The following is a 24,960-nucleotide window of genomic DNA, read 5'->3' as shown; positions in this document are numbered from 1 at the left end:
AAATTTGTGTGTTGACATGGTTAAAAGTCTGAACTTCACTGCTGGGATTAGATCCTAGGTCTGGCACAAGTTAGTTAGTGCTTGTCTCCCCATTCCCATACCTAAAAAATTGGTATAAATAAAAGTACCTGCCTCATAGTGCTTTTGTGAAAATTAAAGGAATAAATACAAGATCTTCTTGGTGGAAGAAGATCTGAAAACATTTTTTTTAAAGATTTATTTATTTATTCATACAGAATTGGGGTACAGGCCAGAGATGTGAGGGTGAGAGGATTCACCAGAGACAGAGCGGGGAGCAGAACAGGCAGATCGACGAAGCACACTGCTGAGGGGAGCAGCGGGTGGGCCAGGAGAGGTCTGCCACGCCATGTGGATCTCCTCCGGGGCAGGCGGGAATCGAACTCATGCGGAAGTGACTTTAGCTTCTTAGTGCTGTGCTTTAACCTGCTGTGCTACCAGGGAGGGCCGATCTGAAAACATTTTTAAAATGACACCTATATTGCTTAAAATTATTTATACAGTATGACTTTGGGGAAGTAAGATTAAGTTTCTATCATTAGACAGGTAAGTACAGATTAGGTAAGACAAGTCTTTTTAGAAAGGATGAAAGAAATAATGCAAAAGATTAAAAAGGATTAAGATTAAGGATTAAGATTTTTCAATCTTTAGAATGAGTGGCTTCAAGTGATTTTCTAAAAGTATCATACATGTTTCATGAATCCAGTATTCATTTTTTATTATTTCAGAAGAAATAAGGATAGATTGCCATTGAGATATTATACTGCCTGGAAGACCTTAATAAACCCAGTGAGTTGTAGTAATTTATTATTTCTGACTTTAATGGATTGCAAATGGGTTAATATTTGTATTTATTATAAAATGGGTTTGTGGCAGAACACTTTAATACAGTTTTGGTTGTTTGTGATTCTTATTAGTGATTTCTTTTTTGCAGACTTGTAATTAAAAAACAATAACTGAGAGATGAAAAACAAAAAGATTAACTACAGGAAATTAGTTACAGTGATTTCAAGAATGATTTCCAGCACCCAAAAATTTTTGCTTTGTCTTTTTAGAAAAAAAGCTACTTTAAGTCTACTATTCAGATCATAATCTGTTTCTCAAGTATTCTAACTTTAGCATTAACCTTGTGAATTAAATTATTAATTTCAAGATCTGGATCTTTCAATTTCAGGAAGCACTTGGTTCTACTTACGTTGTTATAAGCACAATAATATCACAATTTTAGCTTTAAGTTGTTTTGTAGAAAAGAGTATTTTACTTCTTAAAACTCTTATTCTTTATTTTTAAAGACTTAATTTTTGTCATCATTCAATAGTTGTCCAGAGTAGTTTCACTCAAACATGAACCTTTATTGTTTACAAAGCATTTTCACATACATTTATATCCTTCTGTCCTCATAGCAATTTTATTCATTCATATGGTTACCTTCACACTATACAGAGGAAAAGACACGTTCGGAGAGAAGAGATTTACTAGGCTATCAGAGGAACTGGATTCTGGTTACTTCTTTCGATTGAATTTCTGCATTTCTATGCTCTTTCTGTTCTCTTACTACTAGTGGTTAAACTTTATTATATTAATTATATTTCCATCGTGCTCCTACAATTTTGCAAAACAAAGTAACTTATTATAACAGTTATGTTACTAACTTATTATAACAGTTATTATAAGTTACTATAACAAAGTAACAAATACTTATAAAACATACAAATATTTTATTTTAAAAGTTTGCCAATATTTCCCTTGTTTTCTTATATTACTTAATTTATGTTGTTTTGAATGTCAATGAAAATTACATACACTGTCCTAAGAGTTTTTATTTTCTATGTGTTTTATTTAAGGCTCTCTTATTCAGTTATAACAGATGAGACTTTCAGAGTTTTCCAGTTTGTATATCTGAAGAGATAATTTGGTATAGAATTTATAGCATTCAGGCTTTTCTAACCAAGGTCTTCCAAAAGGACATCTCAAAAATATTCCTTAGCACTGAGGCAACCATGTTATATAACCTAACAATTGAATTAATGTTAAAAGCTGATAAGAACTGTGATAATAAAACTTTTGAGTTAATTGATTTTACATAAGCACTTACTACAAAACTTTATAGAAGTTTCATAATCAGGTAGTAGTAATTAAAAAGAAAAGCATGTACTATAGCTCCCAAACAAGCTTTTATGAATAGCATCTATCAAAGTGATAATAAACACCACTAAAGCCTTTATTATAAGGAGTTAGTTTTAAACATAAAAGCAATAAGGCTCTAACACATGAGAATGTAATTAAAGATACCAAACCATACTTAAACATTATGAGAAATATTACAGTACCACCCAAGTTGTTAATAAAAGGATAAGAATAATATAACCATCCTTGTCAATTTTGGTTTTCTAACAATGAAAAGAACACAAATTTTGCTAAGTCAGTTTTACAGTACAGTTCTTTTTTTGATGCACTTCATAAAGTTATCAAATTAAATATTGAATGTCTTATTTTTTGTTTCTGAGAAAGAATGTCCAAGCATGAGGTTTATGCAAAAACACTTGTATGCAAAAAAGAAACTGCAGTACATGCTTGTTTCTCTTACTCATATTAATAGTTTTGCAAAATTCTGAAATTTTTTGTCATGAACTAAGTCAGTGGACTTACACAGGAATAGATTTTTGCTTATGTGTACCATACCACCATTATTAATACACTTCAAGTATTCAAAATGTAATAATTCCTAAATTTTATATTAAATGGATATAACTATTGCTAAGTATTACTTTCTGAAGTTACCAAGTTGAACACTCATTCTGTTCAAAACACAACGAAATGTTGCAGGTTGCATTTCCCAGTACTTCACTGGGTTGTTGAATAAACTTATTGCACTGTATAAAGATTTCTTCATCTTTGGCACTGTTGGGCAGAAGTCATTCACTCCCACCTTCGCAATTGAATTAGAATGCAGGAAAATTATCTGTTGAAGTAGGAAAAATGTTGGGTTAAATATATAAGTATTTAAGAAGATACTTTGTTTATAGCCAGTATTTGTGGATTTGTCTTTATACTGCTTTGTCAGCATTTCACTTAAAATGTATTTACTCCATATAGACATTAAATACTTAATATTTAATGGCCCTGGCTCATATGTTATACATGAAAGTGTCCTGTGTGTCAGATATGGTGTAGGATTCATGTCAAGCCCCAGAACACCCTGCATGGTCAATCAGCACTTTGCTTGGTCTCATGGCACCTCAATAGAGAGATAGATAAATAAGTAGGCAGGTTGGTAGGCAGGTAGATAGATGGATGGATGGATGGATGGATGGATGATAGATAGATGGGTAGATATGGCTACATCAGTGCCTTATTTGCAATTGTGTTTAAATGTATTAAAAATTAGAGGAATAAAGTTTTAATGCTCCAAGAATTAGTCTTGTAGTATGAGTGTGAAAGGATGATTGGCTAGCATTTTCTCTGATTAAGGGAGAAAGGTATAGAACTATTTTTGTTTAAGTCTTATAGAAAGTATATCTACTCACATTTTAATCATATCTGTAATAGAGCATCATAGTTGAATCTTTATTTCTACCAAAGGATAAAATACAATTTTATATTTATATCAAAGACTGTATTTTTAAATGAAATTATTACTGAAAGAATGGATAGTATAAGAATTTGCCTTCATCCTCTTTAAAGTCCTTTTTTACTGACAGCCTTCTGACCTGTAGCTTTTGCCTACAAAGATAAGGGTTTGGTTGTGATTACCTCTAGATTCTGCCTTGAGTCTTGGTAAGATTGATCCAAATTGGTAATGAAACCTCTATGTAAAATTATTAATTTGGTGTGGAATTCCCTTTACTCTGTTATTCTTGGATATCTGTAAGCAATATTTTATGTAGTTCTTGTATGTTTCCTCACAACCTGTGTCAGCACTGAAGTCAAGTCTGCCCAGCATTGACCCACAGGGATTGGGGGATTGCTGGACATTGTCTTACTGTGTGGATATTTGTGGAACTTTATCATACAATTGTGTTATTCTCTATTATCTCCTTGTTCACTTTTTTAAAAAAAATTATTTATGCATAAAAGAACTGGGATATAATAGACCAGTAGTGTGAGGGGCTCCCACAGGGAGCCGTGGGCAGGGCAGGAGAGGTCTGCCATACCATGTGCGTCACCTCCCTGGCTGGAGATCGAACTGATGCTGCAGTGATTGCAGATAGCTTCATAGTGCTGTGCTTTAACCCATCGCACCACCAGGGCACAAAGAACAAACAAGAGTTTGGGTAGATTTGAGAGTGCCCAGAAGCTGGGTCAGAATTGTAGAGAAATCAACAAAGATGAATAGCCTGAGAGAAAAGACTAGGTCATGCTTATTGCCTGGAGAGATACTTAAGTGTACTTTTGAAAAAGTCCAAAGCAAAAGTTGTTACAGCTACCTATAGCACATCCATTTTGATGGTGTCTGTCTCAAAAGAGTGCAGGGAACAACATTTGTTTAAAGATAAGCTGGAAAAAAATCTAGAAGAAGCAAGTGGCTAAGGTGCTGTTTTGTTCTCAATGTGTTTTTGCTTCTTAGAAGATGAGGACTTTGTACATCAAGGAAAACACAGGGGAAAAATGGACCAAGTGAAGAGAGACTGCTTAATTTTAGGGCCATGCATAGAATCAGGGAGTTGTACAACCCCTAAAATTATGTACAAAATACTGTTTTCATGTTTTGTTTCTGTGAGGGCCTAAAGCTTTTTTAGATTGTCCAAGCATTTTGTGGTACCTCCCAGCTGTCAAAAGGAAAATGTTTCTAATAATGAAGAACAAAAAATTCTAACTTAAACCAAATACTGACTTTTGTTTAGTATTGATGCTGACACCATATAGTGACTTCTGGGATGAATATGTAAATTTGTTTTGGCCCCAAATTTTTTAAGCTATATCCATAATTATAATGTAGCACGACATAGCTGATGAAAATGCCTGGGAACTCATCTCCATGTGCTACCTTCAGAAGTGGTTTCCAGGGTGAAATCACATTGATCCTACTTGGTTTCTTACTGACTAATCCTGCCCTGACACAGCCACTGCCCCCCAGAAACCTAAGTAGATGATTTAGTAACTTTGCCACAATGAACTGTCAGTCAGAAGAAAGACACAGGACCTGTAGTATTTAACTGTGTCTGGGTAGAGCCTATTCTTCTGACAATTCTGCTGCACAGAATACCCAGGGAATGTGAACGTCATTATGTATGAATGACCCTTGTTATTTGTTTGGTCTTTGCTTAAGATACTATGTTTTATAGAAATAAAGGAAAATAAAATATCCACAAACCATAGGCAGAATGGTTTACCTGGAGATACTTCAACTCCTGTAATCCTGAAGGGATTTTCTTCAGTTTATTGTTTTCCAAGTGTATTTCCCGTATGCGTGGTATGTTAGCAAGACTTCCATTTTCAATTTCTGTGATTCTGTTGTTTCCTAAGCCCAACCTAAAAATAATATAAAACATACAGATTTTTAAGCAGATAGTTAGCTGAAAACACCACAATCTATTTAGAAATATTACCTGTACCATTTGTATATACATACATACATATACATATAGGTACATACATACATATATTTTTTTCCCAGAGGAAATATTTTGTGTTCAGAGGAAAGTATTTTGTGTCAGAAAATTCTTTATCTCAACTATATTCAACAACAGAGATATTTGAAAAGTGTCCTTTTCTTTTTTCCACTTGGTTTCCCTCCCCTATTACCTAGACAAAATATTAGTATTTTCTTTGCATTTTCCCATCAAATTCTTCAATAACAGCAGTTACCATCTTGTCTAGGTCTTGTTGTGTATTCTCCAAGAAGTTTCATTTATATCTTAATAGCATGGGCTACCACTTCGCAGTTAAGATCTGGGGATGTTTACCTTTGCAGATCCTTGTATCGCTTAAAGTCCTCAAGTTCCACAGTTGAAATTTTATTATAATCCAAATGAAGCTCCAGTAAAGTTGTTGGTAGTCCTAGTGGTAAGAAAAGAAATACACATAGTCAAGTAAGGCCAAACCCCATTGATTATTTACTGGTTAAGTTTCATATTATGGACTTGGCAATTTTTTAGCTATTGGTACTTTTTTAAACTTTTTATTATGGAAAATTTCAAACACACCCCATATTTGAAATTAGTATTAATGAACTGCTATATATGGCTTCAACAGTTTCTTCTATTTTTCCAGTAGTTAGCATCTACTAGTATGTTTCCATCTACTCAGGTATTTATTGTCTTATTTACTGGTTTGTTTTTATTTATTCACATTTTTGCCAGAATATTTAAAATCAGATTTTATGGAGTGATTTAAAATCACTATATATGTGTGTCTCTAATTCACAAGATAATCTTCCTTTAATATCTGATATTAATATCACATCTAACAGAATTAGCAATAATTCTTTACTATTACCTAATAATTCATTTTCCTAGCTCCTCTCAAATATATTATTTTACAGATGATTTATTTTAGTCAGGAGCCAAGTCAAGTTTCTAGATGTATTTAGTTCCTTTACCTCTTCTGTTATATTTTTTTTCTCTATTGATACAAGTATCTCTATGAACACAAAATTTTTTACACTATTTGATACATTTGAATTATTACAGTATTCTTTCCAGTTACTAGTTTTTGCATGAATTCAGAGAAGTATCTGCTAGCTGGCTCTCCTTACACTTGTATGACCTGACACAGCCCTAACCAGATTACCTAAACTAATACTGAAAGGGTGAAGGACTAATGAGAAAACACAGTCAAGTTATCATTGATTGCTTGTCAATACAAAGTTCTAGTTAGCAAAGTTGGGAAAGTGTTTTTCTTTTAACTCTTGCAGAATCATTTCCTTACTATATTGGTAAAGACTATTGAAGAAAATTGACGCAATTTAAGAATATCACTTTTCATGGCTGACTTTACGTTGATTCCTGAATGCACTTTGAATTTTAAAAGTAAATAAACTGGAGCAGAAAAATAATTCTAAACGGAGAGAGTTCTCATTTCTTGAATTATAATTAGTTGAGTTTAATTCTATTTATAGAGTAACTATATACACTCCAGTTTGTAAAAGACTCTATAATAGTTGAGCAAATTCATACACTTACAGGAATCACTAGCAAAATATCAGAATGTGCTAGCCTTTTTTAGGCTAAGTCATAGCAAAAGAAAGAGGAACAGATTGCTTATTTTGAGTAGTTGAAAACTTACTGCAAGATTATTCGTAGAGTTACAGACTGTTCTTCCCCTACAGCATGGGGAAGAAGGAAAGGGAGAATAAACTGAGGTGGATTTGGGTGGAAACTCCAATGTCTGCTGGCAAACACTAACATATTTCCATTCCCTCTTTGTCTACAATCATCACCTCCATCCCAACTCCACCTCTACCAACCATGCAATACTGTTAGGTAGTAGGCTTTTCCAAACGAATAGGATGAAATATGTTTTCTTATGTTAATTTGTCTGGTCTGAGATGGACCTTTTGAACCTCTGCCTAATCTCATTCTGTCACAGGAGATAATGATGTTTGGATTATAATATTTAGGCAGTCAGCCCTAGTGTTTTAGCAAATAAAGCATAAAAGCAAAAAATTTTGCTTGACTTTTGTAGAGAATAGTTAGAAATGAATAGTTTTGTAAGTTGAGAAATTTGATTCCAATTTCTCAAGATGTGAAATTATGCTTTAAGCTTTGGAAGAATCTTGAGAACTTCATGAAAAATTAAATCTTCATTTTAATTTAATTTTTTTAAGCTTCATTTTAAAAATATACTTTGAAACATGAAGACAGGTTGCTAGAGAGGTAGCTTGTAGTATAGGAAAGACAGCTGATGTGAACCAAAAGAGCTGTGACTATGGGTCCTCTGTAAGCCTAACTCCTGGAGTGCCCTCCCCCTTTCCTTTCCTTTCTGGTCTCCACTCCTCCTGCTTCCCTCCTCTTCTCCTTTCCACTCTTTCCTCATCTCATCCCACACAGTACTCAGCTCTCCTTCCACTTCCCATCCTAATTCTGTCCTCTCTGGAGCCCTCTCCTCCTTACCCCTCTCCCTCCCATCTCCCCCTTTCTCTCATTTTATGTATTCACTTTGACAAGTAGAGTTTGCATTTTTGGTAATTGTTCTAAAAATGAGAAAGTAAAATATAATAGTTTTGGTTATATTTGGCCACCTTGTTGAAATCTAAAATAAAATGGCTTTTTAACTATGCAAGGGAAATTAATAACTGCAGCTTTGCTGTGTCTTTTAAGATACCATTTTTTTTTAACTTCCTAGGTAAGGTGAGTACTAGAAAAAGGGTTAAGATAAAGTCACTGTCTCAATAAGTGGGTTCCCAACAGACAGCTATTTGAAAGGAAAATATGTTGTTTACTATGGTTGTCACAGCAGAGAGTATCTTGTTAGGGACAAGGTTAGTGGAGCTTCGAGCAAGCCCCTAAAAAGACAAGCCTATCTCATTGATCAGACTGGCAGCATGGAAGTAAGGTATTAGAAAAATGCAAAACAGGTCAAGTAGCAGACCTAAGAAGCATTTTGCTTTGAGGCACCAGCTTGAAGCCACATGATAAAGTGTCGCTTGTTCTGGTAGCAGTTATGTCACAAGAGGGCATTTGCCATGTGCATATGCCTGTTAATTTGCTTAGCACCCCTAAGAGACTGGGCAAATCTGTCAGAGCCAGCATCTGCCCAGCTGGTCTCAAAGATCTCAGCTACAGAACCGTAGCTGCAGAGCCCTGGCTGTGCACTGCAGAAGAATCTCTGGTCCTATGCCTTCTGCTTTCTTCCTGTCAAAATTCTCAACACTAATGAGAATTGACAATATATATAAGTAAATGATAAGAAAGAGAAAGAAGGGTCCTCCCTGGTGGCGCAGCGGGTTAAAGCACTGCACAAAGAAGCTTAAGCCACTTCCGCAAGAGTTGGATCCCCGCTTGCCCCGAGGAGATCCACATAGCGTGACAGACCTCTCCTGACCCGCCCGCTGCTCCCCTCAGCAGTGTACTTCGTTGATCTGCCTGTTCTGCTCCCCACTCTGTCTCTGGTGAATCCTCTCACCCTCTGCATCTCTGGCCTGTACCCCAGGTCTGTACGAATAAATAAATAAATCTTTGAAAGAAAGAAAGAAAATAGAAAATTCATTGCTTCTTTTTAATTTTTTTTTTTTTTTTTACATTTTAAAAGCAGGTTTATTAGGAAAAGGAGAAGGGGGAAGATTGGGGGACATACATAGACACAGGTGGGCAGAAAGCTGCGGCTACTACTTTTTAAAGAGAAAAGATTTTTGGAAAGAAATACTGGCAGTCTTGGCTTCTTAATGTTTGTTCTCATTGGCTGGGGGGTTGGAGGTGTTTCTGGTTTCATACTGATCAAGTAGAAAAGCATTATATACATGACTGGAGGAGGGGTGGAGTGAGGGTACAAGCAGAGAGACAGTACCAATTTCATCCTGTACTAAACAGACATATTGTTAAAAATTCTAATTGTGCTGTGACTTTGACAATGTATACAGTTTAAAGCATTGCATTAATGGTCACTTAAAGATGGCAAAAGATGCTTTACCTTAAGTAAATACAAACCTTTAGGAATTGAGGTCAGTTTTGCTTCTGCAATTCTGATGTGAAATACTGTCAGCCCTTCAAATGCCCCCGGTTCAATGCCATTATTATCAAGAGGGTTTGCACTCATTTCTGTGGGGAGAAATGACATAATTCGGCACACAGGTGTAGTATATGAAAGGAGCTAACAATGCAGATTACGTATTCTTAAAAAAAAAAACCTGAAAATTATGTACATCATAATTCGTGGCTTTTTCACTCATGACATCATTTTAGCCATTCCCTGTCTGTCAGTCTTAGTACAGATTGCTTTGATGTCATAAGCTGGAGTATAAAGTAGGCTCACCTACTTTACTTTGAGTTACTAAATCAAAACATTATCATTATCTCTTCTAATCATGAACATGATTTTATTGTGGTAATATTATATCAAAGAAAAAAGTCATCCTTCAAATAACTCAAAACCTTTGTGTCTTTTTATGTGTCAATTGAACTTTAAAAATTTTAAACCAATTAGAAATTGTTATTTGATTATAAAAATATAGCTTTCGAGGAAATGCCAGTAATTAAAACTAATAACCAGGCTCGCAGTTGAATTAAGTAAGTCAGTAAGCAATTTGCATGTTGGTTAGGAATTTTGAATAGATATTGTAGAGGTACATGAAATAATTATATCATGATTGTTACAAAATAGGGTGGAATTTAAAGTACCCAACAATTCCCTTACCTCAGTACTCTTAAAGCAGGTAATGAAATGTTAGATGTGTTCTCCAAGTAATATCCAAATAAATTTTATACACTATTTTTGAGTATATGACACATTAAAAGTAAACCTTTTTGGACAGATGTTACCAATTTGGATTCAGTCAGAATAGAAATCTCTCTAGGTGTTTCAAATGGAATTCTTCAGAGAGGGGGAGAGGAAGAGGGAATATTTGATCCTGTGTTTTACAAAGGTTTATTTTTCTTTAAGTGCTGTAAATTTTTTTTTTTTGCTACCTTGATTTTCAAATGGCTTATCTAGATAAAGATTATTGGATTCAAAATTAATTCTGGGAATAACCAGCTCAAAAAATGTTAGTAATGACTAAGCTCTCTACATCTACAGATTGCTTATGGTTTTAACTTACCCAGAACATGTAAGGCATTCATTCCTTTAAAGGTCTCCTTTTGTATTTTCTTAACTTTATTATCATGAATTCTGAGTTCTGCTAAAGATTTTGGAAGGTTAAGTGGTATTTCACTGAGTTGATTGTGGGACAAATACAGTCTTCGCAGCTTCTTTGTAGTAACAAAGGCTTTGGGGTGAATCTTTGTTAGCTTGTTGTTATTCAGAATCAAACCCTAGATAAACATGAAAAGTTACACAATATTTAGAAGTGGATTTGATTTACTGATACTCTACAGTGATTATTACTCATAGAATCAACACTAATTATGTCCTTTGTGTGTTTGATTAGTCATGTAATTCTTTTGTTAGTCTAAACTAATAAAAAATATTTACTACTGAGTTGCAAAGTACAAAACTGTAATGATTGGTTTCTGTTTTGGTTTATCTTAAGTAGGTGGTATGTTCAGTTGGTTAAGGCTCCTCCTCCCCTGTTACCCTTCAAGGAAATAATCAGTGCTTATTATCTTTATCCTCCCTTAAAACCTACAGAATGAAATTGAGTGCATATCAAATACATTTTTGCATGATTTTATCTACTTTTAAAACATTGCTTCTTTTGTGTTTACTAATGTTTATCATTTCCCCCAAAGGGAATAAATTACTATGAATTGTCTTCAACCTTCTGGTTTGTCTCAGATGTTGTAGAGACAGGAATGGGTCCTGACAACAGTTGCTAGCCCCTCCTTGGTTCCAAGGATCTGCCTCAGAACGCAACTCCCTTTGGAGGAACTATAAGCCCAGAAAGAGAAAGGCTTAGAGCCGTTATCCTGAATTCTCTACAACAAACCCTCCATGACACATTGACTGTTAGGGAGACCAGCATCCTCAGTCTGATGAGATGTGTGAACTTTAGAACCGAAACTGGGAAAGTCCTGGCATGAGGGTCACGTCAGTCACCCTGATTGATGAAAATAATTATTTTTATTGCAAAAAAAGACATAACTTCACCCTTTTTTAATTGCCAGATTTTGTAGAAAGAATTTCCACTGCTTATTGAGTAATGGCAAGTGCTTAGCTTTCCTAAGAATTAGATCATCTGGATTAGTAGAGATGGATAAAAAGTTATAATTCTTTCAAGGAACAGAACTGGGCTCATTTCTTTGATAAATTCTGTCACCAATCCCATTCTGCAACAATCATTCTGTTGTTTCCAGAGTAACTTAATACACCTTTCTATTGGTATTAGAACTTTTGTTGTTCACAGACAAGACATATTTTGACAGTTACTAACTATATTATTATGTCTCACTGTAGGCTCTTTTCATCCCCTCCTTTTAAAACATATCACCACTGTTAAAAATTTCACCTAGGAAAAGAGTTATAATTATGTTTTATTACTAATTGGCAAAAAAAAAATTCTACTTCCTAAATGAATGCTGCCATTCAATAGCTTGTACTCTTTTCTTTTGGTTATACTGAAAAGTTTGGGCAGGTCATTCTAATAACATGATGAATGAATCCTCATTCGACCCTGTGGGGTAAATTTTAGCAGAAATCATTTCTCTCCCTTTAGTGATGGGGAAAGGATCCAATGAAGCAAATTGATATGCCTACAAATACCCGATAAATTGGGATCAGAGCTGGCCCTGACCCTTTACCTTGTGTCCTCTTATGTCCACTTTCTGTGGGCTTCCCTGTCAGGAAACACAGACTCACTATGAGGCCTGTTAGTTCAGAGTTGATTTTCCCCCTCTGGTTCAGACATGTAGTGGTTAGAACTGCACAAAAGAAAGGATAACATAGAAAGAGGGGAAAGTTTTATAGAGTGCTTTCAAATGCTTTTCCAGCCATTGGATTAGCAGTGTCTCCAGTTAAATTGTACTTTCAGTGTTGACTTTTACATAAAAATTCCAAAAGTGGCCTCCAGAGCCCCACATTCATCATTAACAGACAATGTGGTTTTATGTAAGGACAGAAGATGAGAAAAGTATGGCCTTTCTGAAACAGGGAGGCAGCTCTTCATGATGAATGTGGCTGTTATTGCCTGAAAGTGAACAGGGCGGGAGTGAATGTGATGGTCTCTTAATTCTCAAAATGCTGTGCTGTCTTCTGTGTGGAAACCACAATACCAAATAGCTAAAACAGCATATAGAAAATTGATAGACTATCTAAAAAGTATTAGTTCCACTTAAAAATAGGCATCATATAAAATAAGATAAATGTTTTGAAATACAACATACCCACAATTCACATAGAGTATGCACTTTAGAAAATAATACACACACACACTGGGCCAGTGCATTTTATATATATAAACTGGAGACAGCTAACCATCTTCTGGGAAGGCATTTGAGAGAGCTCTATAAAATTCTTACCTCCTTCTATATTACATATCCTTCCTTTTATGCAGTTCTATTAATTATATGTAATTAATAAAGATAATAAGGGAAAAGTTCGCCTTTAACGTTCTAGAAGAAAAGTCACATGAGTACATATGTATTTGTAAATTGGGATATATTTGATGTGCTGCTATTAGAGATTTTGATGACTTAAGAGTCAGTGATTTGATACAGATTTTCTTATGCCGTATGTTATTGAGTTCCTATGAAGAATTTTATAGTACAATGAATATGATTGCAAAACAGATTGTAAGCTCATTTAAGGACCATTTCACGTGGCTATTCTTCAGATGCTAATTGAATTAAATCTATATTTTCCTTAACTAGAATACCATCAGGCTTCACACACAGAACTGTTTACACTGACACAATAATTTTAGAACTGATAGAAATGTTCACTTAAATACTTGAAAATGTGAGTGTACATGCTTACATAAAGTGATGTGAGTCCTTTAAAGTCATTTTCTTTGATTTCCTTGATTTTATTATTTTGAAGGTCAATCATGCGAGTATCAAATGGAATGTTGTTTGGAACAGAGGACAAACCTAAGAAATAAACAGACACATTATATAGATGTTTTTTGCTGAAGATGAAATTGTTAATCTGATAGAAGTGCTCATATTTAAAATCATTGGTTATCATATAGTAACAGATGACAGTTCTTTGAAAAGGATTGGAGATCTCTGCAAGTAACTTCTTTATTTTTACAAGGTGTCTAGCTTAGTCATGTACCGTAAGGTCAATTAATAGAAGTGAGTGGGACTTTGCTGTTGTGACACAGAGGGACAGTGAGGCACTAGCCCTGCCTATGTACTTTGGCTGAAAAAATATTAGCATTCTTTGCATATTTTTAGACTGTTATGCTAAATTGAAGCCTGTGGGTTTCATCATTTTAATAAACTTAAGCAATTGTGCTTGGAAATAGATAAGTTAGATTATTTTTGTACATATTATCAAAATCTCCACTACCAATTTCCTTTAATAATGCACCTCTCCAATTAGCTGTACATTATTTGATTTATGAAAACTCATTCTTAATGTAACTTATCACAACATCTAAGTGTATGGCGACTTTCCTGAAGTTATCACAGAGGAGTTAGCTCATTGCAGAGTAGCTAGGCTCACACTTCCAGCTGTGTGTTCTGATTTGAAGTTATGAAGGTCTCCATTGTTACTACTGTGCTTTGCAGGTACAGTAATAACTTTCTTTTCTGTCATCCTAGATTAAGGTATAGTCATCTTAGTTTAAGGTATAGTTATGCAGTGTTTTACTACTCAGTAAATCTTAACTTAGAAAATAATTAAATCTGTTTTGGTGGTATGTTTGGTATGTTTGTTTCTTTTTTGTCTTGCTTTCCCGGATGCTGAACTCCATGCCACCCCAGCCCCCAGCCTGTAGTCAAACATTCATACAGCACTTGTGTTTGTGGAGCATCGCACCATCTGCTTGTTCCCAACATAGCATTATGAAAATGTTCAAACATGAAGAAAAGGCCCAAAACCCATATCTTCTTTCTGTCATCAACATTTTACTGGACTAGACTTACTATTCGTTTACTAACTTGTCTTTTTGTGCATTTCAAGGTGATTTTCAAATATTAATGTGCTTTCAGAGGGAGCTGTCATTATCATTGAAGAGCAGTAGTAAATCAAATAGCTGAAATTGAAGAATTTAGTAACTAAATAGTATGGAAGTCAAAAGTCCGTCTGCCCTCAATATTTTGTCTTCCAAATTTTAAAAATGACAACTCTTTTGAGGAATTCGTACAGTTTTTTTTTTTTTTTTTAAAGCTGGGAAGAAGGGGTAACTTGAAGGGTCAGTGAGGCAGAAGTTTTGTTTGTAAGCGTAGATGAATTTTGCCATAGTGATAAACAGAGTATTCTTTTGGTTTTAGGAGAAGGCATGAAAGGTCTGGGAGGCAGTTAGAGTTTCTGCAGAAAGAACCAGGTAGCACAGACTTTCATAGATATTTCTACACTTACTGAAGGAAATAATAATGAGTATCAAGCCCCCGTCAGCAACAATCACAGGGACTTGGGCAACTACTACCCAGATATTCCTGGGTAAATTTTGATTTAAAGATTTTTCTACAAGCTATTTAGAAAATGGTGTAACAATACTGTTTAAACCAACTTTCTGTTGTCGAGGGTTTGGTTTTCTGTTTTTGGTAATCATCTTGGATGGGACAGAGCTAATGCAAAATTCCCCCCATATATGAAGAATGTCACATGAGCATGTCTTGTAATTAAGTGGATATCTCTCTGGCCACAGCTTCCCTAGAACCAACCCAGTTTGCATCCAGCTATGTCAAAATAGGTGCATTTTATCCTGATTTTCTTACAAAGTGATTTCATATACACCAGTTCCACAAACTTGTGGTAGAAGCTTCCTGCCTGAGATGGAGTTTAGAAGTGATAGTAAGTCCTGATATTCACTGCTGCCTTGGTTCTTCCTGTTTGTCCTCCCTCAGCTACTTGGGCATGTGCTTCCCCATGAGCTTTCTCAGATACTGCTTGCATCTTGTCATCTCTTTCTCACAAGATGTCAAAGGTAAAGCTTAAAATTCTTTTTTCTCCTCCTAGCCTGTACATTCCCTGAGACTTTCCCAGTGGTTCTAGCTCATAACAGTCTCTTTCTGAGTGCTTTTTTGTTCACCTCTCTCATTTTACCCCATAATGACACTTTTATTTAAAGTTTCTAGAGTAACTTATAACAACACTGAGTATTGTCACACATGCTGTTAAGACTTTAGAAAGTTAAGTTGTATAGCTACTTCCTATAAGATAATTCTAAGCCCAAATCATTCAAAATGACTAGAACATTGTTTTTAAAATGTCTAGTTTACATATTTCATGAACTCTAACCTATTCATTGTTTTAGACAGACAACTTATTTTGTTGTTGCAGAATATTTTTTAGAAAACTTGATCAGTCTACTGATACCCTAAGATGAGACTAAGGTAGTGTCTATTCTCTGTAGAGGACCTAAAATGTAAGAACTTTGATTCAAATTTGGAAAGAGAAGGAAATGTTCTAAAGATTCTGTTATTCTTCTATGTTTCTTCTGAATTTAAAAAATGAATTTGAAAGTAAGTTTGGGGTTTGTTAAAGTATCCAAAAATTTAATGGAAAGTCTACTTTACAGTGAGGTTTTTGACATTTCAGTGACAACTTTCTGTATCCTTTTAACTTTGTCAGACAGTATTCTTAGAACAAGTTGAAGTGATTCTTACCTAGATCTGAGCAGTGTACAACTCTTGAGTAGCATTGACATCCAAATGGACACATTTGAAACAGATCAAATGGGAAGAAAGGGTTAACTGGTTCTCTTGTTGGAAAAAGTGAGTTGTCAGCGTCCATATCACCATCATCTGCATCTTCCATGTCCTGCAGCATCATATTCTTCAGCGTCATGTATGAAGGAGGAAAAGAGGGCTTGGCAGAGCACAAAGCCAAGAACACTAGGATCGCACATTCTTTCATGTTGTCTTGTTTGAGACTGGCCTAGGGTTAAGGAGACATTGAGGATTAGGTTAACTCCTAAGCATTTGTACAGTTCTGTACATTTCTGAGAGCTGGCCATTGTACAGTGAAAGAGCATTCATACCCTTTGCAAGGGTGAGAATAAACTATAAAAAGATTTTGGAAGGCAATTTTGAAATAAAATTGGAAGGTTTAAAAATCTGTTTTTCATACAGTAATTCTACATTTTGAAATCTAGTCTCAAATAATTTTAATGTGCATAAACATGTTCATTGAAAAATTATTTTTAATGGCAAAAATAGTAAAGATAATACTAACAGTTAAAGGCAAATATTAAAATATTTTTCTTGAAATATTTTGGAAATCACAAAGTGTTTGCAAAGACATTTAAAAATATGAAATAATTTTTTGAAATAAAAAACAGATTTTATGGGGAATACACAATGATTTAAATGATATAAATAAAAATAAATATTATACAAATATATACATAGTATACTTACAAATACAAAACTTGGCACAAATACTCATTTTTTTCCCATGTTACCTGAAAGTAGTATGTACCTATTTGGAATGAATTGGTAGTTTATTTTTGAGACCTGGGACATTAATTTACATGGAAAAAAATTTTTAATAGTATCAGACTCCTCAAAAAACAGCTTACCAAGTCATACCAAGTACAAATGTGCTTTGGATATATGGAAAGCCTCTACCTCATTGACAGTCTTTAGGTAGTAGGACCATAAAGAACTTCTGTCTTCTTTTTTCTTTAATTTCTATAATAATAAGTACTACTTTTATAATTAAGAAACTAGTAAATGCTTTTAAAAACAAAAGCAGATTATCTTATCTGACTACTCATAAAATCCTTCCATTGCTTTAATATCTATGCCATGCTTACTGTTCCCTTTGCACAACATCTGGAAGCTTCCCTTAGCTGACCACTTTCTCCCACCACTCTGCTTAGCCTCAGAGTTGGTCACTTTTTCCACACTGTCATTTAGATGCTCTCCTTCTAATCAGTTCCATTGTCTAATACCTGATCCAAATCATCTGATGTCCAGTCTATTCTTTCTTACTTGTCTTTCATCTGAGTTGTCTGTTGGAGGACTTGGTGGGAAGATAGGAGTTGCAGGATTTGTTTTCATTTGTATTTCTTAAAGTCTACACAAAACTGGAATGTACACATATGACCCTCTTGAGCACAGATTTGCTGTCATGGCTGGTACTTTACAGTCATGTTACATACTATAGTTTTATAGCCACTGCCTTTTAAACATATATTCTTTACAATTTTTTAAAAATGGAAAGCATTATGAAATCATGTCTAACAGACTTGTACCACTGTTCTCTTTGGGACATGCAGCTGTCTATACATAGATGTCCATGGTGAAACTACATCTTGCAAGATTCCCAGATATCCTCAGCCACACAGTTGACCTGCTGTGCCTGGATAGCAAATGGTACCTGAGTGGAAAAGGACTTCAGAAACAGCCAGATCTGGTCTAGCCTCAGCAAGTCTTGCTTCGTGCCATCTATTATTTCCCAGAACCCAGAAATCAGCTGTAGTGACTGCTTTCTTTGACTTAGGAGTCAGAAATCATGACTTGATTAAAATACTCATTTGTCTTTTTATTACCAGAGGAAGGTTAAAAATTCCTGCTGTCATCAGTTATTAACATGGTGATTGACATTATTTAATTCTTAGGGATCTCTATGGTAATATGAAAGTTTTGTCTACCAGGTGGCTAGATAACTGGACGGATCCTTGAGGTTTCCTGTGATAACCCACACTCAACTGTGCTAGCAAAGAGATTACTGACGTGAGAGAGGCAAAAGCTTTTTACATTTTAACTGTTCTCTTATGAATCCCACTTCAGAACAGCTCCAGCCTCCCATCTCTACACTACCCTGAAGAAGTTTGTCTATATGTATCCCTCACACAAAACAGGAGGAAAGGGAGCTACAGAAAGCGTAAGTGGTTTCATCAAAGTCACAGGAGCCCACATGTCCCAACATCTGTTCTCCTCTTTCTGATATTCTAGCCCACTTGGGAGCACTCTACTCGTGTGGCCCCAAATCTCATGGCCTCATGTATACACATTGTCAGCCTTCCCCTAATGCACAGGCTATCATCTGGTTTCATCTGTATAGAAGGACATGTGTACAGTTTGAGAACAGAAGTGGTCAGATCTGTACATGCAGAAATTGTGCTGGTGACTCAGGAGCTTCTGGAGGCTGACCCAGGGGCCAGGCAAGTTAGGGCTCTCTACTCTATTTACTCTGGAATCCAGGCATGAATGTGTGGTTACAGATGACTGGGCTTCATTTTCAGTATCACTTCACCTTTGGTCCATTATCTGCTTCTTGACTGCTCACCCTACTTTGATCCACTACATTTCTTGACCTTAGGCTTCTGTGTGGTTCTTGGCTCCTTAAAACTTGGTTTCCGCTTTTGCCTTGACCTCCCAAATTCTCGTTTCCTAGCTAATTCAATTCTTGATCTCTTGTTTGTCTCTGGTACCAATTATTTTTTATTTCATTCTTCCATTACCATTATGTCTTCTAGCTGACCTCGTCTCACTTTGATGAGAGCTGGTGAATTCAGTGCATTTGAGGTTCTGTCCCTAGCCTGGTTGAGGTTGCAGGGGATTTTCATTGGGTGTTTATCAAGTAGTCATTATATCCCAGGGCAGTGTTAGGATGCCAAACCTGTGAGGTGGAGCACACTTGGCCACTCTCCACTGACACCCTCTCTAGCCTCTTTTCTCCACACTTCCTGGTTCAAAAACCAAAATGTACTAATCAGTAACTTGGGTGGGGGAAATGCAGCAAAAGGGATGACAGTTGCGAATGCTAATTGTGAATGTCACGTGCACTAAGATGTAAGAAAGTGAAGACCTGAAAAAATGAACACCTAAGTTAGTAAACATAACTAAATTGCAAGTAAACACTACCAACTATATATACTGCCACCCTTAGCAGTTTGTAAGAATCTCTAGAAATTTAGTTCCCAGAACTCTGAAAGTGAAATTCTTTCCCATAAATCTGTATATTCCCCAAAAACCCTGAGTTTACTGTCTAAAGGAAATAAAGTCTTATAAAAATTTACATGCATGTGAAAATGATTGATGTAGAATAAACATACCTAGTAAGAGGGATTGTTGGGTGATGATTGAAGGATTATATTCCTCTTTGGTGCATTCTTTTTTATTGCTATGTTTTTTATATTTTAAGTATTAGTCTGCCAACAAAATTCTCTTTGTTTTGGTCCTCCAAATAGTTTTTATTTTTCTACTACTTTCATAGCATTAAATAGCTGATACAATAAAATGTTTCCCATACACTTTCCCCCCTAAAGTAAAAGAACAGTGCTCACCCAGGAGATTGTTTAGGGCCCGCAACTTCTTGAGGCCCAGCCCTATTCTCATTTCATGGGAAATGAAAGTTTTAATAAAAATTTAGTTGTTTTTTTTTTTTTTTACATTGCTTGGTTGTTTAAGTCTTAGCATTTTCTTTTAGAAACTTTGAGATATAGGCTATATATAATTTTGAGAGATAAATATAAGGCTATAGGGTCCCAGACCAGACCAGAAAATTCTAATATATATAGTATACCTACAATATCAACTTTAAAAACCATAGAATTTTAAAAGTATAAATAGCAAGAGGAACATATCAGGGGTCCAAAATGGGAAGCCGGGAGGACATCTCGGCATTCCTGTGACTTGGCAGCTGTGAGGGTGCCCCTGAGAGCCTTCTGTGAACTCCAGGTGCCTGCATACTCTGCCATGACCTGGGAGAGGCCAGGGTAGAAGCAGAGGAGGCAGCAGTTGCAAAGAGGGCCAGTGTGAGGAGAGCACATGGAGCTGAGAGAGAAAGAGGAACATCGGCATTGTCCGTCCCAGCCCCCGTCTTCTTTATTAGACTGAATGTTATCCAAGACCCTCTCTGTCTTCTGTGGCATCTGAGTCTAAATGGTGGTGTGACTGGCCTTGGGAAGTTTAGGAGGCTTTGGGTTACAGGCTGATGGGTTCAGCTGCTTGCCCTGCCCTACTAACCCTTCCCTGGTGAGTGAGAGGACATGCATCTGGAGAAATTCCCCCTCAGTGTTGGAGGCTCCTCCAGAACATTCTGGACCAGACAGTGCATTCCTCTCCACGTGGCTACAGTGAAAAATCTGAGAGAGTACACCTCCCGAGGGACATCTGGCGCCACTGCCATCCATCTGTGGTTGATGGAAACTTTTTATATCGAGACCAGAAAAGCCTACTGGCACATTCTCCTTGCTGTGCTAGTTCTGCCTTCTGTTGGCCACATAACATCAATATAATTTTTTGCATTCTCTTACTTACCCTGGTTACTAGAAAAGGGATGTCAGAGGAACCTTGATTCTATGAGGAATTCACCATTTATACCCTTTCTCTGACATGATGATAAAATCTTCATTATGTATACATGATTGTCGACACAACCCTCAACCTATTTAAATAGAGCAGTTTTTCCAGTAGAAAAATACTAGAATGTGCAGAAGGGAATACTATACAGCAGTGTTTTTACTCTGTTATTCAGATCAAGTATGAAGAAAATTATTTCTCGTTGAAAATGATGCAACTTTTGGTTGTCTTACTTTTGAATTTGGAGTTTATTCACACGATTCAAACTCTATTTGTTTTGGCAAAATTTAGATTGTTATTTTTAAAACGTTTAAAAATATTTATGTCTTGTTCTCAGGAAGACTCATTATTTCCCTGATTTAAACCAGTTTTGCCAGAGTTTATGACTCATGGAAAACTTTGGGTTTTGGTTTCAGGTTTCTCTTAAACAGAATATTTGGAATATTATTTCAGTGCTACTGTAGATACTAATAAATCATAGCATTTTAGTCTTTGAGACTGCTTGTAGTGTCCTCTTTTTATAGCAGAGGAAAGACCAGCACCCCTCTCCTTTCCTGCACTGCCTAACCAGCCACAAGCCTCTTCCAGATGGGGTTTCACCTCATGGGATTTTCAGACTGTAACCTCTCCTCCGAGAGGATTAGGTGAAAGGTTTGATCAGGTTCTCAGGTCTGGAAATGCAGCGCAAGAGTCTTTTCTGAATTTGCGTCAAGTCCATTGCGCAGTCAAGTGTTCCACAAACATAGAATGGAAAAAGTGTGTAAGTCAAATGGTATTTCCTCTGAGTCTGTTAAGGAAAATCAGTCACTGTGCTTTTAAATCCCATGTTTAAAGATCTGTTTGGCAACTTTTCCTCTTGGCATAAATATTCCTATCAGTTCACAAGTACCAGTAGTAGCTTTTGTTATGTCAATAAGATATGACAAGCTCCCAGTACCTCACAGAAGGACTCCAGACAAAATGCAAGAGCAGGAAGACACAGCCTTGTAAATGAGCAGGCAGGTTTAATGTCCAGACATGCATTTGGAAACGTGTCCACAGTACTTTTGGTCATGGAAACTGATATTCTTAAAGGCTATACTTTCCTTAAAGAAGTAATTAACTTTATCTTAGAAGTATAAATAACATCTGCTTATAGAACTTGCTAGCTGCTTTTCCTGTATAGCAATCATGTCCTTTATCAGTTTTAAGTACATCTAGCAACTTAGCTGCTATCTTCAAAAGAAAAAAAAACTACCTCTCCCTTTTTTCACTGTTTCCTACAGTGCCTTAAGAACTTGTGCTTGTAAAGCTGACGTTGTTTGTCTCACAGATCCAGTGCTTGAGTGTTTGTTTTCCTGTTGAAGCTCATGGTCCTAAGAACTGCTGATCCCTCCTTTTTATCAGACCCTCATAGAAAACATCAAAATCAAACTTTAAGCGTTTAGATGCTTTCACATGTGTGGGGGCTTATGATTTATTTTTATTTCTTTCTTTAAAAAGCACTTTATTTTGAGAGAGATATGGGCCCCTTCAGGCTTCTTTGTGACTAAATCATACACCATGTGGACACACTTTTCTGGCAGCCACACCCTTGAATAGAGTAACAACAAAAAATGATATGTTCACTTGGGGTTACAGAGAAGTAGAATGTCAAATATATTGTTTAATTTCCTTTTAATCTAAGATTTAGTAAGAAATTTACTTTGGGAGAGAAACTGAGAAAATTTTGGTGTAAAGTCTGACTTTCTGGCTTTTGTGAGAAGTTCCTAATCTTTCACATTGAATCGAGAGCTAAGTTATTGTTGATAAATATTGTTTCTTGGAATTATAGAGATTTCCATTTTAACACATGTTAAAATGTTAACTCTTCGTTATATAAGAATAAGGAAGGCATTTATCAGGAAAAAACATGAATATTCAAATGTGTCAGTAAAAATGACATTTGAATACCCACCAGAAAATATTATAGTTTTACATTTTGAAAGAAATACTTAGTTTCTTGTATCACCAAAGTTCATTATCATTAACTATTAAGGTAATGTCATTTTCCTGAAAGAACATACTCATGTTTGTTTAAATGATTTTCAAAATAAAGCATGTTAATATTTATGATAATTAATGACAGATTCTCACTTAGCTTATAAAAAGAAAGTCACAACTATATTGAAAATAATACAGCATAGAAGTTACAATAGCTTTAGGCTGATATTTAAATGCTGGTTTTTAAGAAACTATACAGATAAACTTTATAAGCATTTATGTTAGTAAGTCATTTCCCCTTAGTATTATCTGTAAAATAATTATAAATTGGTATATGAAAACATACCTCGTATGAAGAGAGCAAGTCAAGTCAATCCTCTTGAAAGTAGAATTTTCCACCATGTACTGCTTATCTGTAATGGCAGTGCACTAAAGTAGCATTAAAAAAGATGTGAAGGTGTTGTATTTGAAAGAAAACCCCTTCAGCAGAGCCTGGGGTGGCTGCACCCTGGGTGACACTGGAGCAGCTGCTTCCAGATTAGTCCATGTTAGTACTGAGGAGCTAGATTAAAACTTGTTACTGCTCATGTGTTTTCCATCACTGTTTGTATCAGAGCCAAGACTTCTAGCTAAACTCTAGACGTCTACTGGAAGATTCAGAAAAAAAAAGAGAGTTTAATAATGCATGGCAACTAGCCACTGAAAGTACAGCCAAAGTCATTCAAGAAATACCTGATTTGAAAAATACTTGATGAAATTCTCAAGTGAATGAGTACATATAAATTACAAATTCAAAAATCTCTCACCCAACTAGACTAAAACTATTTGTCAATTATAATAAAAAGTATTGATATTATTGAAGGATAAATCCAGATGCACCTTAGAAAGAAAGCATACTCGTGTTCTCTCCTAATGACTGATGCTGTGACATAGTCAAAGTCTACAGATTGTCCTTGACAGCTTTAAGCCCTGCATAGGCCTATCTGGCTTGCTGGAGACCAGGCCATAGCGTCTGCACTATGGTACACACAGGTGATGCCACTTGGAATGCCTTATCAAGAGATACTGGCTGTTACTACCCAATGTTTGCAGACCTTGGGGCAGGAAAAATCATTGTTAACATATCCTTCCCCATTCTCTGCTAAAACAATACCAGCTCCCATAACAGCTAAAATATTATCCTGAGAGGACATTTTTCTGAAACTCTATTTAAAGAAAGACTGACCAGGACAACTTGCCTTCAGTGGGTCCTCCTGATGGAGGCCGGCCTTTGTATACAGCCATTTCCATTGTTGAGCAGAGTCTGCTCTTTCCTGCTGTAAGGAATCTTTTCATTGTTCCGTCTTCCAGAGAAATGGCACACTGCAGAAGCCAGGCAGTGGCAGCCCTAGAGAAAGCTATGCCTCGTGCAGAGCAGCCAGCCCATAAGGCATAGGCCCATTGGACTGGCCCAAGGGAGCTTTGAGTCCTGAGCAGTAGTAGTTCTCTCTCCTGTGTGGTTAGAATGCTCATGTTCCCGTTTACAGTTAAGTTTAGTTCAAAATGTTTATCTGTTACCTTGATGAACTGAGCCATCAGGAAAGTTGAGCTGGATTTTATTGACCTGACTTCCATCAGAGCAGCAAGTGAGAGACGGGAAACCTTAAGTCTGACTTCTTTTTGTTCTGCACAGTGTTTTTGTTTTTAAAGATTTATTTATTTGTGTATACAGAGCTGGGGTACAGGCCAGAGGTACAGGGGTGGCGAGAGGCTTCACCAGAGACAGAGTGGGGAGCAGAACAGGCAGATCGACGAAGTACACTGTTGAGGGGAGCAGCGGGCGGATCAGGAGAGGTCTGCCGTGCCATGTGGGTCAACTCCGGGGCAGGTGGGGATCAAACTCATGCAGAAGTGACTATAGCTTATTAGTGCTGTGCTTTAACCTGCTGCACCACCAGGGAGGGCCCATGGTTTGTTTTTTAACTTATAGCTGAAGTATATACTACAAAAAAATAAAGAAGAAACACATTAAAATAGTACTGCT

General features: G+C 36.0%; 2 protein-coding genes across 2 annotated transcripts in view; one reads left to right on the top strand and one right to left on the bottom strand.

The window, feature by feature from the left end:
• CENPP (centromere protein P) overlaps nucleotides 1-24,960 on the top strand; it is a 158,473-nt gene that overhangs the window by 57,466 nt on the left and 76,047 nt on the right. The window lies entirely within an intron of this gene.
• ASPN (asporin) lies at nucleotides 504-23,490 on the bottom strand. Its single transcript, XM_004684506.2, has 8 exons — nucleotides 23,284-23,490; nucleotides 16,329-16,599; nucleotides 13,528-13,640; nucleotides 10,715-10,928; nucleotides 9,606-9,716; nucleotides 5,925-6,018; nucleotides 5,352-5,490; nucleotides 504-2,980 (listed from the first exon to the last, which is right to left on the bottom strand). Exons 2-8 carry the CDS (start codon nucleotides 16,576-16,578, stop codon nucleotides 2,783-2,785), a joined length of 1,119 nt encoding a protein of 372 aa, XP_004684563.1. The 5' UTR covers nucleotides 16,579-16,599; nucleotides 23,284-23,490; the 3' UTR covers nucleotides 504-2,782.

The sequence above is a fragment of the Condylura cristata genome, unplaced genomic scaffold, assembly GCF_000260355.1.
Source record: "Condylura cristata isolate star-nosed mole 26May11 unplaced genomic scaffold, ConCri1.0 scaffold00017, whole genome shotgun sequence".
In the NCBI taxonomy this organism is placed as follows: domain Eukaryota; kingdom Metazoa; phylum Chordata; class Mammalia; order Eulipotyphla; family Talpidae; genus Condylura; species Condylura cristata.
This window is presented reverse-complemented; position numbering and strand designations above follow the sequence as displayed.

What these genes read in the sequence shown, in the direction of transcription:
- ASPN (XM_004684506.2), bottom strand. Translation starts at nt 16,578, where the DNA reads ATGAAAGAATGTGCGATCCTAGTGTTCTTGGCTTTGTGCTCTGCCAAG. An exon ending in TGTACACTGCTCAGATCTAG is followed by an intron (nt 13,641 to 16,328) that starts GTAAGAATCACT and finishes TTTATTTCTTAG; the next exon opens with GTTTGTCCTCTGTTCCAAAC. An exon ending in ACTGACCTCAATTCCTAAAG is followed by an intron (nt 6,019 to 9,605) that starts GTTTGTATTTAC and finishes TCTTACCACTAG; the next exon opens with GACTACCAACAACTTTACTG.